This window comes from Triplophysa rosa, linkage group LG14 (assembly GCF_024868665.1).
Source record: "Triplophysa rosa linkage group LG14, Trosa_1v2, whole genome shotgun sequence".
In the NCBI taxonomy this organism is placed as follows: Eukaryota; Metazoa; Chordata; class Actinopteri; order Cypriniformes; family Nemacheilidae; genus Triplophysa; species Triplophysa rosa.
The window spans coordinates 12528342-12543673 of record NC_079903.1 but is presented as its reverse complement, the minus strand read 5'-3'; the positions used below and the strand labels follow the sequence as shown (position 1 = coordinate 12543673).

Here is a 15332-nt window from a genome sequence, read left to right as displayed (position 1 = left end):
TATTGTTGGTTCTGACATAACATGCGCTCTCGCTGGTCTCACCTTTGGCCCCGCCCCTCTTGTTTCCTCGTTTTGCTTTCCATTAGTGTCTCATTCCCCGCACCTGCCTTGTGTTAATTTACCCTTATCATCCCTATATAATGCCCTTGTGTTTGCTGTCCTGTGCTAGTTCGTTTCGTTCTATGTCTTGATGACATTGCGTCTTGTTCCTGCCTGTATTACATTCCGAGTCAAGTTAAGTCTAGTCAGTGTAAGTTCTTGCAAGTGTTGTTTTTGTCCAGTTTTAGTCAGTTTACGTTCCTGTGTTGTCTGCCACCATTATTCCTTTGTCCATGTTGATTTTCCCCCTCGTGGGACTTTGTTTTTTATCATTTTTGTTAATAAATCATTCTTGTGTTAACCCTTTACCCGCTGCCTGCAATTGGGTTCTCTGTCCCTGCAAAACCGTGACAGACTCCTACCCGGCCAGGCAGTGCATTAAGCAATGGATCCCCCTCCCCAGCCCAGGTGGAGTTCAACCTGCTCGAAGTGTGCCGGAGGTCAGCAGCAAAACTCTTCATTGACTGGCTGTCCCAGCAGGCGAACCAAGGAGCAGAGAGAGATCTGTACGACCGACCATTAAGCAGCTTATTCTTGCGGTCCCGGCGTGTGTTTCAGAAATGAAACATTTCGAAGATAAGCCGTTTTCCAACAGAGTACCTGTAAAATGATTTTCGAGGCTAGATGTTGGTAACATGGAGCAGTTAGGGATGTTGAATCCCCTTCCGGTGGAACCGTCAGTGGCGAATCACCTTAAACCCACCCACAAAGCAGTCTTGTCTTCTGCCTCAGCCTCACTGCCAGGATGCACTGAGCGCTTAGCGGCTTCGGTTTTTCAGAAGATCTACTGTTCTTCTGCCCTGGGGGTGAGGGCTCTTAATGGTACCTCTCTCCTCACAGTTTATCAGAGAAGCACTCAGCCAGTGTTCAGGGGTCCCAGACCTGCTCAGCCTCAACAGACTGAGCCACAGCCGAAACCAGCTCAGCCGAAGGTACAGCTGTCCTTTGCTAAAGCTGCAGCTCAACACCGACCGCCAAACCCTCAGGGAGGGAAGAAGCAGCGTGCTAACTAACCTGGTGTTATCCTCCATCTGAGAGAGTCAATTTCTCCCCCTCCTGCCAAGAAAGGGCATTGGACTCAGGAATTGATCGTAGAAAATTCTCTCTCAACCAGTTTTCATGTGAAGTTGGCACCAGTTCCCCCAGTGCCCCACAGAAAAGTTCTCCCCCCTCCACCCATGGGGTTAAAACAGAGGTCAGGGGGCAGTTTGCAAGAAAACGTGTCGTGTGAAAATAAAATCGTTCCCTGTGCATCCAGGTAGTGGGCCGAGGGCACAGCACAATGTGAAAATAAAAACAAAATTGTCCAGTTCAGAACTGCAATCCCCTACTCTTCCACTAGAAGAACCGTGCCACTAGTGAGCGAGAGTTACAGCGGTCCGCTCGCTGTTCGGGCAGCGAATTGGCGCACATGCGCAGTACACCCCTGGTTTTCATCAACAATAAGCTGGGGTTATCGTCTGCAGTTTGCTGTAAAACCACCACTTTTCGACAATGTGTTGATGTCAACAGCAGAAGGGGAGGCAGCTCAGATTTTGGAGGAGGAAATAAACTCTTTATTGAGCAAAAGAGCGATTTGGGTTGGACTGCCGGAAGACAGCCATCAAGCTTTTACTCCTGGTATTTTGTCATTCCCAAAAGAGGGGGAGGTCTCCATCACACTGGGTTTACAGCACCTCAACAAACACCTCTCCCGTTGCGCAGGGTCCTCCTCTCACAAGCGCGAGGGGAGATTTTTCTCCCAGCCCCGGACAAAGTAGCTCTCTGGGCCTGGCCTGTGAGAGGTTGAACTTGAGCGTTACGGGTCTGCCCCCGAGGGTGATTGAAACAATTCAGAGTGCTAGAGTGGCCTCAACGCGCTCGGCGCATGATCGTAAATGGAGTGTGTTTGAGCAGTGATGCGCACACAGACATAACGTTCCTTTTCTCTGCTCGGTTGCGGATGTGTTATGCTTTCTACAAGATCTTATAGACAAAGGTATATCTTGCCGCTACTTCTGCATGCCATGTGAGGATCGACAGAAATACTATAGGTCAAAACCCGCTCGTATGCAGGTTTATGAGAGGTGCGCAGCGTCTAAACACAGAGTTTAAAAGCCGCTGATTCCACCGTGGGATCAGTCTGTGGTCCTTTCGAGCCTATAGAGACTATTGATTTAAAGCTTCTTTTGGTAAAGGTGGCTTTATTATTGGCGGGTTAGTGAACTTAATGCGTTGTCAGTTTATGAAACTTGTATGGTGTTCGCTACGGATTTCTCGAGAGTAACTCTCAAAACTAATCCAGCATTGGATTAGCTGTGTCTAAAGTCAGCTAGTCGGCTGTGTCTAAAGTCAGCTAGTCAGCTCTCGCATGCAAGCAGGTGAATTTGCTGTCTTTTCAGCCGTTGCCTTTTTCCTCAGCGGAAGACAAGCGGCTTCACTGTTTGTGCCCTGATCGTGCGCTGCGTCACTATGTGGATAGAATGTAGGCACTAAGAAAGAGTAATCAGTTATTTGTGTCACGGGTTGATTCTCATAAAGGCAAACCTATTTCACATCAGCACCGGTCCCACTGGATAGTGGAAGCTATTATATTGTGTTATAATAGCATGGATCTTAGCCCTCCGGAGGGGCTGAGGGCTCATTCTACCAGAGGTATGGCTATCTCATGGGCACGGTTTAAGGGCGTGTAGGTTCAGGACATATGTGCGGCTGCGAGTTGGGCTTCCCCTCACTCTTTTGTTTGGTTTTATAGACTGGACGTCACAGAACAATCACTGGCTCATTCAGTCCTGAGCGTGTTAAAAAAAGGCAGCACGACGAGACAAATCAAAACGCTCAATTCTGTGTGTTTGATTTTTCATATATAATCCCATTTTATTCGAGGAGTGGCTGCGGGTTTTGTGCTATGTTACACATCACTGAGTTGGCTGACATGCCTGCTTCAGACAGCATATCTGCAATATGGGAGTTGTCTAAATCCCATTGTGAGATACCGAGCGAATGTGTGAAAGAGAACGTTAGGTTACTCACATAGTTCTCTGATAACATGAGTAAGCTATCTCACCACACTATCCTCCTTGCAGTCGCACGAGGAAGGGATATGCAGAGAATGAAGTAGGGACCACCGGCAGTGATATATATATCAGGGAGGCAGTACTCCCGCATGACTGTCGTGATTGGTCTGTCAGCTGACAGACTTGGTGTCATTGATGCTTCCAGGATCTGTCACGCCAGAGGCGGTCCATAGTGAGATACTTCACTCATGTTATCAGAGAACCGGGGTTAAGTGAGTAACAACTAATAAAAGTAAAATAACATGCAAACATATACAGTCAAATCTTCAAACAACATTCAGAGACAAATATCTACAGCAACACCGCTACCAAAACTCACACGTGAACAATACAAGTTTCCACTACAGCGCATGCTAATGTTTTTATCAGTTGATCTCATTTCACACTCAGCCTTCAAATCCATCACAGGGACAGGTAAAAGAGCTGAGAAAACAAAGAGTTGAAGAATAATATTGCTTCCAAGGGTAACCACAGCGTCCTGCTATTGTGGAAAAGGAAACACCTCATATAAAGCTCAGGACATTCTTGAAAATAGGAAAATTACTGCTTTCCTTTGAGTCTCAATGGCCTTATGTTGCATGCTTTTAGTGTTGTGTTAACAACTGAACTCTCTCACCCCAGGCTGAAAACACATGACTGATGTCAGTACGATAACGTTGTGTGAGCAATGACGTGAGTCTGCCAGACCAAACAAAGGTCTGACACATTCCATGTACTTTGGCCCAATGCTAAGTGAGCTAAGACTTCACAACAACAGGTTGAGGTGATTCTGTTGGCTGAATGTTATAACAGTGAGCAGCTGGCAGCTCGATATGCTATGGAAGATATGCCTTATATCAACCAAAATGAACCAAAATCTTCAAGACGAAATGGATTAGTGCTTATACTGAGTTTCTATAAGCAGTGGCACGCTTTTATTCTATATTCTGTGTCTCATATTGAATATCAGGCTTTAATATTATCAATAATAATATTTGGGTAAAATATATCATATATATACACATTATGTGGAAAAATTTTAATTGTTTTGTTTTGTTTGCAGATTTCATACACACACATGCTTAGTGACTAGGGCTGCATAACGATTCGTCGCGAATCAAAATAAAAGTTTTTGTTTACATAATATATGTGTATGTTCTGTGTATTATAATTATGTATATATAAACACACACACATGCATGTATAATTTTCTTTGGGGGGGGCTTTTTACTTTTTATCCATAGGAAAGTGGAGGCAGACAGGAACATGAGGGTAAGAGACAGGGTATGGAATCGGCACATGGTCGGACTCGAACCCGGATCCCTGTGAGCCAACAGCTCATGTAGACTATACGTATCTGGAGTGCTAACCACTAGGCTACCGCTCTGACATGCATGTATAATTTTAGGGGGAAAATTTTATATATTAAATATTTATATTTATATAATAATATAAATTAAATATAAATTTTAAAATGAATATTCACATGTAAATAATAATAATGAATTCTTAAATATATACAGTACATGCATGTGTGTGTATTTACAAATACATAATTATTATGCACAGTACATACACATATTATGAAAACATAAACTTTTATTTTGCAAATGATTAGTCGTAAATTCATGAATGTACAAATAACTATCAGCCCAGAACTGGATTTAATGACATTACATTGTATTGTATTAAAATCCATTGTGACTAGAAAAGCAAAATATAAAAATACACTACTGATTCCTTGCAATACAAATTTGCTCTTATTGAAACCTAATAACTGACCAATGACAATGTAAATTTGTCAAAAAATATCCATATTTGTAAATGCTTGTAATCTGTTTAAGTATCTAAGTGCTGATGCACATATTTACGAATCAATCCAGACCTTTTCTATATTTAGTATGGCGCAAAAGTTAATCAATGCCAAAGGGTGCAACAAAAACACAACATTTTAGTGGGATATGGAAATGTCATACCGTTGTTTGTTGCCAAGCAGCGCTTTCCAACTCTAAAATCCCAGTATCACACATAGAAGTGAGATGCACAGTATGTTTGGCGAGTCTTCGTAACAAAATATGCAGCAAACAGCTTATTAGTAGCCTACATTTCCTGCTGGAGAAGGGAGCTGTCCATCAGCATAGCCATCAACAGCTGGATGGGAGAATGATTTCATCCACTGTTTCCACCCTGGAAATGAACAAAAAGAATATTGTTACGTTTCTGTACGGAAATAAATGATCAAACTCAATAGCATATGGAAACAGTCTATGCATACAGAAATTTTACAGATTGTTAATGAGGACAATTATTACTATTATTAAAAGGAACCATGGGTATAGAGAGATGTATGGCTTAATATATTAACAATGGAATTGACTTTATAAATGTGAAATTAAAAAACAGTGTAACTGTCACAGTATTCATAAACTTTGAAAAAATATTTTTACTCTGAGGCCTCCATTTTTTTTGCGTCAAAATCCGTGACGTCAAATGGTTGCAACCTAAACCTGTTCTCTTAACGCTGCATCAAAGCACACACGTTTTCCATGTATAACAGTAAAATATGATACGTCAAACATAAGATCAGATTTATAAACACACAGGGACAGTAGGTGGCGATATGTCCTCTTCACCCAAGACAGCCTGCCTGCCATAAAAGAACAATGCGTCTAGTAAGCGTCTGTTCAAGGTGAGCGTGCATTAAATCATAGCTTTAAACTACCGTCATTAAGACAGGTAAGACTATTTAAGACATCATCATCCACCATTATCGTATACTTTATACATTATAAGAATATACTGCTAAACACAATAATACGATGCTTGTGGTTGGGGTATTTATTCTATATTAGAGCACACGTGAATATTAGCCCCTGTCAGCTAATGACAGAGAGAGAGAAGACAATAACGTTCTGGATAAAATGCATTTTATAATGGCTAAAAACATTGTGTATATATTAAATTCGAAATGATTTTGGTTATTAATATGTATGTTTGTATTGTTTCTGACCAACAATATTAAAATGTGTGACAATACACCAAATAGCGTCTTTATTTTCTTTCTTTATTATTTTAGCATTATTTACATATATGTATATATATATTTATCCTACAGCATCTTATATTTACTGAAGAACTGATTAGTGTGTCTGTGTTCAGTTTGGCTGCCTGTGCATGCAACCATTTTACGTCATCGAAAAAGAACATGGCGGCCTCCTTAGGTTAAAATGAGTAGGCCTACTACATTTAGGTTTTTCTTAAGAGTTGAAAATATTTGATGCGTTTTTAATGACAAATGCTAGTAGTGTAGGGCTATTACAACGTATTAAGCCATACATCTCTCTATACACTGGGTTCCCTTTAAATGCTGTCAAAAAACATCATCAGCGAACTTTTAAAGAAACTAATACTAGACAAACAGAACCTTTAACTCTATTAAATGTTAACAAATTATTGTAAACTGTTACCTTTATCATAGTATTGATGAAAATACATCCAAAAATGATGCTTACATATTTCTGTCTGTGATGTTTTAAATGGCTCATTAACATTGTCAGTGACCAGAGCTTGCCACCTGCTCTGTCAAAGTGGCATATGGCAAGCCGGACCCTTAAAACTTCACAAAACAACTCCTACAGAAAATAAAACAGATTTTCAACTTGAGCAGTCTTTGAGGAGAAATCTTGAGATCTCACAAATGAAAGCCAACCCCCAAAATCCACCTAAGGGTTTGAAATGTCACATGACAGTAGAAAGTCTAGAATTCAGAAAGAAAAGAATTCAGAGAAACAACCATGTGAACAGCGCAGCACTTGAAAAATATGCCTCTTTTTTCATAATACCCACATGGCCGCAGTCAAGACCAATCTCTTCCTCCCTCGCTTCACATCTCAGAAAGATATTCCCTCATGCAGCTGTGAATCTGAGCTGTCACATATGGAACACTGATAACATTCATCTGAAGCAGTCAGGTGAAACTCTATGCCTTATGTCAATGCGAGTTCTCGTCCACGTGTCTTCATATAATTCTACACGATTGCAAACATCCTGATCCACACAAACATCACTACTAGTACTGACCAACCTTTTCTTATCCTTCACATTCTGACTTGACAAGTCTTTTCAACTAAGATCTGAAACACTTCAAATATGTTGATCTTCTTCCTCAAAACTTTACAGAAGATGTCTCTTCTCTTTCTGGTAAAGCTTCCCCTGCTCAAATCACTAAATACAACGTTCAAAGTCAACCACGAAAAAACAAACAAAACGTCATGCACTCACTCATTTTTTTTCCGTTCAAAGCTGTCCATCCTGTTCGCCATAATCCACATTCACCTTTTCTTCCCTCCTCGAGTCAGTAGAGCCATGGGTGCTGAAGGAGAGCCACGCAGGGTGAGAGTGAAACACATACACATAGAAGTGCAATAGTCAGTTCTTTAACTTCCCCTCCCTTTCGTTCAAATTTGGGGGCTGGATTTCGCGGGAGCCGAGCGTGCCACAGTGAGCATGCTCTGAAGGCACACTTTTATATGCACATGTAAAGTGATATTCAGCCCGTGGGTCTCTCCTCTCCTCCCCTCCCCTCCACATCCTCCCTCCCTTTTGCCTCCGAGCTGAACAGAACCCAGGAATGTAGATCAGACCAAAGTCCGGCCTCCATCAGAAGGAGAGGACGGAGCCCCTCTGCGCTGGATCAATAACACGTCCAGCTGCCCAAGGCAAACACAGAGGTTTACCATCCACTCACTTTTTTTATTGGGGGCAGGAGGCTAAATGGCAAGAGGTCTGGACGGCAAATGAGAGGGACCACGGTTCCCACTGAAAGCTAAGCACCTATCTAACCTCCTGACCCTTCAGCTGCCCCTGAGGGCACCCCAAAATGATTGGCTTTCTCGCTCTCTTTCTCTGAAAAAAATGCAAAAACAACTGAGAGAATGTTTAACATGTTCAATCTGTTCGATCGATAGTTAGGTGTGAAATTCCTACTCATGTTACTCCTCTCCCATAACACAGGTAAGACAGATTGTGACACACCTTTCTGACATCATCTACTGTAAGACAAGACCAAATTTACACTTCTTCATGGATGTAAGTGTAACTGTCTTTAACACACAGTGCAAAATTCGATATACTGTAAACGTATTACACTATACATATTATTTGCGAATATGTTAGTTTAAAGGTCCTGTGTAATTTTATGGAGGATCTTTTGACAGAATGCAATATAACATACATATGTCTTCAGAGGTGTATAAAGACCTTACATATTGAAGCGTTATGTTTTTATTACCCTAGAACGAGCTATTTCTATCTACATACACCGCGGGTTCCCTTACATGGAATTCGCCATGTTGTTTCGACACTAGCCCTGACAAACTGCTCTACAAGCGCGTTTCGTAAATACGTTATCTCCTTCGGCAAAACGTGACAACATCTTAGTTCTGTGTCAGCCACCGTAGTGCTTCGAAAGGGAGGGGTGGAGTGAGCCGTTGGTTGCAATTCGCAATTAATGTCATACACTGGACCTTTAAATAGTAAATAAAAAGACATAACTGCAAACTTGAGGATAACAATAGAACATAACTATTTATTTGTCAAATTTATTTTGAGACAACTGCTTTCATCTTAACTTGAAATATAGCACTGTATATATACTGTGCATATACTGTACATCAGCCTATATAATTTTCTAGACAATTTAATATTTATGTACAACAGTGAGAAAAGAGGCAACCTCCCACTGTGTGTGTGCGTGTGTTTTTATCTATGCTCTGGTGTCTGGATAACTCTGATAAGCGCCCTGTTTGAGCCAACATGCTGCTATATTTGACATTTCACTGATCAACCGGATGAGACTTCTTGCTGGCCAAGTTTAGCATAACAAACCCCTGCAATGGTCACACATGCATACTTATCGCAACCCGTTTTATCTCCCACAGACAAAAACATGCACGACCCATGAAATCACTGCTCATATTCCCCAGCCCTCTCTCACAAACACGCTGATAAGACTGAAGAGCAAACAGACTCATTCTACAAAATATGATTAAACTACCAGCTTCTATTCAGAGAACATGACAATATAACCTTGAAGGGCTTTTTCTTTTAAATACATATCATACTGTAAAATGCTGCTAGGTTGCTCACGGGCAGATGGAGGTTCGATCATATCTCGCCTATACCCTTATTTCATTAAACTGGTTACCAATCAAATCTAGAATTGTTTTCAAAATGTTAACCTTTGTTTTTAAATCTCTTCATAATCAAGCACCATTATATCTCTCTTAAATCTTTTTTCACAGACCAAATAGGCTCCTGAGATCTAGTAATCTCTCTGTTCCTAGATCAAGGTTCCACTGTAGAGGTGATTGAGCCTTCACTGTTGCTGGTAGAAAGAAAATGCAATATTTTTGTTTGATAATTTTTAAAGTGCAGATTACAGACATTTTTGTGGTGTCTGTGTGTAAGAAGTTTATCCGCGCTGGATGTTTCGGCCATGGTCTGCCGCTTCTCTCTGCTGCCCTAATTTCTCAGAGAATCCGTCTGTATTCAAACCAGGTTGTACAATGAGGACATTAGTCCTTTGAGAGATTCTCTCACCCTCCCTCTAGCTCTTTTCCCTTTCAAACGTTCTCACTTTCTCTCCCCCCGACTCACGTTATTTTTTTTCTGCCTCTCGCTGATTGCCACACCGGTCTTTGTATTTCATTCTCTTTTATCCCTGTCCATCTTACCATGTCCTTGTAGGTACCGAACAAATGTTAAGTTAACTTCTTACCTTCCCCGGTATTCAGTCATTGTGAAAATCATTTAACTTATTTTTTAAATCTTGGATCATCATTACAATGAGTTAAAGCTAATAACTTGACCCTGCTTCATATTATCTTAAAAATTAACAGAGAAAATGTGTTTCTTAACCTATACATTCATTAGTCAAATAGTTTTGTATGAAGACAGCGAAACTTAAAAATTGTCAATTGTACCATTCAAGTATTTCTTGCAAAGCAATGCTATTTTCATTTTGTAATAAAATAACTCCTATTCATATTGTTATGTTACCACAACTAAAAAAAAACATATGTAAAAATGTGTTTAAAATTAAATATGTATAAAAAATGTAATTATACTATATAAAAACTGAATACTTACATTCTTTTAAAATACCTTTACTTTTAGAAATATAATTAATTAATACTTATACAATTAACAATATTTATGATTAATTAACATTAAATAATTAGTTTGCATTTAAAAAAATTGTTTACGTCAAACATCCATGTTTTGTGTAAACGAACCGCCTGATTAGTTTGGCGGGTGTCAGAATGACTACAAAGGGGAGAATTAAATAGGGAAGAGTTGCTCCAGATGATTGGGGATCAGTCAATAAGGTCAAAGGTTATGGGAAAAACTGAGGTAAAAAGAGCACTCGCGCTGAGGTGAAAGTGGTTGTCTGACTGAGCAAGAACAAAACGGCACACAGAGGTGGAGAAGTGGGGGGGAGGAGGATTGTCATTACGGCTACTACAATAAAAGCTTTAAGCCTGTGACCCTTCAAGGCCAAAATAATGCCAATTAGGCTTTAAGAGACCCTAGCATGGATTCAGCCAGTGCCTCTTAGTCATGGGCCTATTTGTCAGCTTTAATGGCCACTCCAGCCAGACAAACAGCTTACGTTGTCCGTACATAAAAACTAGATCAGGAACAAAGGCAGTACATTTACTGCCTTTCTCGGGTCACGCCTAAACACAACACACCAGCACTGACTAGCAAGCTACTGACCTCAAGATGTTACGCTGTGAAAACAAACAAAAATCTAGTTTAACTATGAAATGCGAGAGAAGCTGCCGCTTGTCCCATTGATGCTAAAGCATGTGGTTTTCTAAGAAATTAAATTAATTACCCTAACATTTCCCGAAAAGCTACTGTCAATCTTAAATAATGTTGGATCTATTCATTTATCAGGTCAAGCAAATAAGACCATACTTTTTGCCTATTTTGTGCAATATTAGAGGCTTTAATGCAGCAGAGCTGAAGGCAACCGAGAAGGACTTGAAAAGTTGGAGCATCATTTAGTGTAAAAAACAGCAGCTGAACTGCAGCTCATTCGTTTTAAATCAAACCAATGATATCTCGCATTTGGCAAAAAGTGTAATGAAACGGGTGTGCACAGCAGGTGGCAGTATTTACCCACATTGAAATGTAAACTTTTAGGAATGAAAATGACATATTTTGCATCTAATACTACTTTTAATAACAACAATGTGTTGTAGCTTTTTAAATACATGTAGTTATGAAAAAAAATCTGCCTAATTTTGCCTTGCACAAAAAAATCTAAAGTGAAAATAGGTCAGGCTACACACCCGTGCACCATGAAGCAAAAAAGTTTTTGACGCAAATAAATGTGTCCGGTTCAAATAATAAGCACTAGTGCCTCCTACTGGACACAAATGGACATTTTGAGAACTTTATTTCAGTAAGGTTCACTGTCGTTTTGCAATTCTTTTCATTCCCTCTCACATTTTAACCTAATTGTTAGCATTTATCATCTTTACCTTAAACAAACAATATCCATGTTAAAACAAGTTATAGAATAATGTACAAACACTGATTACGACATAAATACATCTAGTTCTTTTATTTTTTCTCTTAAAAAAAAAAGGAAAATATTTTACTTGAAAACTAGTGATGATTTATGAAGACGACAACCTACAAAACGTCCTCAACCTGGAAAAAAAGCAGTAAGAACGTTCAAGGACTTACCTGGTGTTCTCGTTGAGGCTGCTCCCTCTTTGTGTCAGAAATGTGCAGATGCAGAAGTTCTCGGCTAGAATAAAACCCCTCAACTTCCACGAACATATTTTTTCACCTGAATAACAAACGTAACCTACAAAACTCACATATTCTCTCTTTTACATTCAAAGTGAACTAGCAAACATCAACAGCACTGGAAAGGAAATGATATTCTGCTGAGCCCGAGACGTCTGTTGGCTCATAAAGAAACAGCCAGGGACTCGGTCTCTTTACACTCTGTTATGTGTGTGCGTTCCTTATGCTGCAAACAGCCTTTGCCATCGGCATTAGACTAATATATGTCTTGTCTTTAAGTGGGCGCTTTCCTTTTTTCTCTCTTTTTGACTGGAACTGAAATCAATGGTCACGCAATTAAAGAATGTGGATTTGTCAACCAATGTCTGGCTGCTAAAGTGCGTGTGGGGAGCACTATACAAATACCCAATAAGAAGTTCAATAAGAGCAGTAACACTGCTGATTGCCGACTACGGCCCCATCAAAACCCGACCAGACATTTCTACGTTCCAGGTGTTTTATTCTGTCGAGAGGCAATAAGGCATATTGGCAAAGAACGTCAATGTTCACTCAAATGTCTCGCAGCGGTCTATTGACTCTCCACCAGGGAGCAGAGTCAACCATTTGGAAGTTATAGCTCCTTTCAAACTGTTTCAAGATAGGAACAAACTGGAAAGTGCTGTCTCGAGAGGCCCCGTCACCGATAATTAGTGATCAATCACGAATTAGTTTAAAAGCTTGAAAAGAACACTGAGAGCATTATTAGACTGCAGAGATTCACTGCTCTCCTATAATGACTTGGATTTTTAGAGGAATGAATCCCACCAATCGTTTGTCAGTCCCGTCTATTGCCAATCAGCCCCATTAATCACGGGAAAGTCCGACCGTTCCACGTCTGAAAGATCACAGGTGCCAAACAGAAGGGAAGGGGGAAAAGGGCTGCTTACAACTTGTGCAATTAGACTGTAAGGACATGAACGCAGATGGAGTTAACTGCTTCAGGTTCATTACGGTTGATTACTGCATTTCAACAACAAGTCTCTCATTTTATGGTGACTTCACTCTTATAGCGATTCATCAGATAAGTATTTTATACACACATACACTGTCTATCTAGTCTTCAATTGGGGTCTGTACAGCAGAAGTCGATCTGAAACAAAATTTTGGAAATAAAATGAAAACATGCATTAAATATTAAGTTAACCTTGAGCAAAGTTAGGAGGTAAAGCTTCGGCTAAATTATCCCCTTTAAAATAAGTCGAATGTAAGCTTGTCTCTGTACATCAATAATAATTATGTTAATGGATTAAGGTAAGTGTCAGTGGGCTATGTAACCTTAATTTGGCATGTTATTATAAACCAGGTTTAAAACGTAACCATCAACAGAGTTCTTTCATTTCTCAAGCATCTGCGGAGAAATTTATCCCATTTTACTCTAAAAATCAAACTTACCACGTCAGACGTGTTGTGCATATGCTTATCTGAAAAGAGTTTGCTACTGGACTCACTTTATCCCGTAAGGATCTCTATTGCAGTTGCTGACCTGAGCTGACTGGACTACAACAGATGCATAAATGTTGCATTTCTTTAATTTCAGGATGCTAGATGACGCGTTTATCGAGGAGAATGTCAAATGGGTCGAAAAAGATCTATTAGCTAACCAATCAGGTCGAATATGCTGTACAAAAGGGACCTTGGGTTAAACCAGGATATTAGTGAACGAGAATAAACAAAGTTAGGCCTACCCCCATTAAGCCACCCTGCCCGCCAAAAGACTTGAAATATTAACAAAAATATTAGATGTATTAGGTAGCCTAATGTATCGCTCTAAACTTATGCTTGTCTAACTCGGATAACATGATGAAAAAAAGACGTGGGCCTACCTGTCAGACAAGGCGCGAAGTAAACAAAGTTACTGAAATGATCGAGGCGTGGCGAAACTGCGATGCGGTCCAGACACCTTTCCCACCGAAAAGAACTTATTTTAATATTAATACTTTTAATTTTACAAAGTTTGCAAATAATTATTAACATTAATGTTTTCTAAGGACATTTATCCTTACATCTAAAGTATGTTTAGCTCATCTGTAAGACTTGAAATAATAACACAAGTCGAACAAAGTAGGCTATTATGAATGACAAACTCTTATGTTGGTTTTGGTTTTCTTGCAACTGCTTTGACGCAATGCAAATAGTAAAAACGCTATGAAAATAAACTTCAATTGAAAAAAAGTCAACATTTCCATATCATGAAAGTAACAAGTGCTAAAATGTACTTCTCCATGTAAATCTGTTTTTGTCTTTTAAATGCCACTGGTACAAAATCCTGCTCCACACAGCTGTCTTATATGTATATTATTTGACATATTTATATTAATATGGATATTGCCTTTTTGCATGAAGGTTCATAGGATGATGAAACACTGATTCCTTTTGAATGCCATTGGAAAGTGGCAGGTATGCGTGGTATGAAGTGATGTCATATTTACTGCTGCATTATTTCACTGTGCATTTTAACCTATTAAATGTGATTAAAAGCCAATGCCCTAGAAAGCCTGCTTGAAGGCCCAGTAAACACTCCCGTATATGTGACCCTGGATCGCAAAACCAGTAAGTAGCACAGGAAGTAAAAAAGCCAAAAATACATTGTCCGGGCCAAAATTATCGATTTTTCTTTTATGCCAAAAATCATACTAAGTAAAGATGTTCCATGAAGATATTTTGTAAGTTTCTTACCGTAAATATATAAAAACTTTATATTTGTGAGTGGATGGCCTGCTACAGTGCCTCTGATTAACAACTTCAAAGGCAATTTTCTCAATATTTTGATTTTTTTGCACCCTCAGATTCTAGAGTCTTAAACAGTTGTATCTCAGCCAGATATTATCATCCTATCCTAACAAATTTGTAAAAACTTCTGTCTGAAAAATTGACCCATAAGACCAGTTTTGTTGTCCAGGGTCACATATGTTCTTTATACAGTGCAGTCTCCTCTGTCCAACTCCGCCACGTCCCACATTAATATATAATTTGCATAACTTAAAACATGAATGTAACAAATTACAACATATTTTTTAAAAATGCTCAGTTGTGTGCTTCCAGTGCAGGTAACATTGCAGACTCTCCTCTAGAATAGTTGTCCTTTGAGGAAAGACTATAAACACAAGGTCATTCTTGCTGTAGGTTCTCTCTCCAGCTGAAGCTGTGATTGGGCCCATGAGTAAGAGGCAGAATTGGGGGGTCTACCAGCTGCCATGTTCCCGTGTCCCCTTGCTCCTCACACGCACAGAGACCCAGGTATGGAATCTGGATGGAAACATCAGCTCCATTATGCATCACATTTATAAAGGGCAATGAAATAGAAGATATAAAATGCAAATAACATGAAAAACT

General features: G+C 39.6%; 1 protein-coding gene across 6 annotated transcripts in view; it reads right to left on the bottom strand.

Annotated features, from left to right (window-relative positions):
• The window catches only part of ubash3bb (ubiquitin associated and SH3 domain containing Bb), a 112419-nt gene that overhangs the window by 77619 nt on the left and 19468 nt on the right, over window positions 1-15332 (bottom strand). For 5 of the 6 annotated variants that reach the window (XR_008964238.1, XR_008964236.1, XR_008964235.1 and 2 more), the window contains 2 exons: window positions 11895-15245; window positions 5111-5321 (listed from right to left, as the gene is read on the bottom strand). Coding sequence is in view for 1 of the 6 variants with exons in the window: in XM_057350325.1 (XP_057206308.1) it covers window positions 15108-15245 (138 nt within the window). In the remaining 5 variants the exon portion in view is untranslated. Of the gene's footprint in view, window positions 1-5110; window positions 5322-11749; window positions 15246-15332 lie in introns of those variants that run through there. The other variant, XM_057350325.1, reaches the window with a different exon arrangement.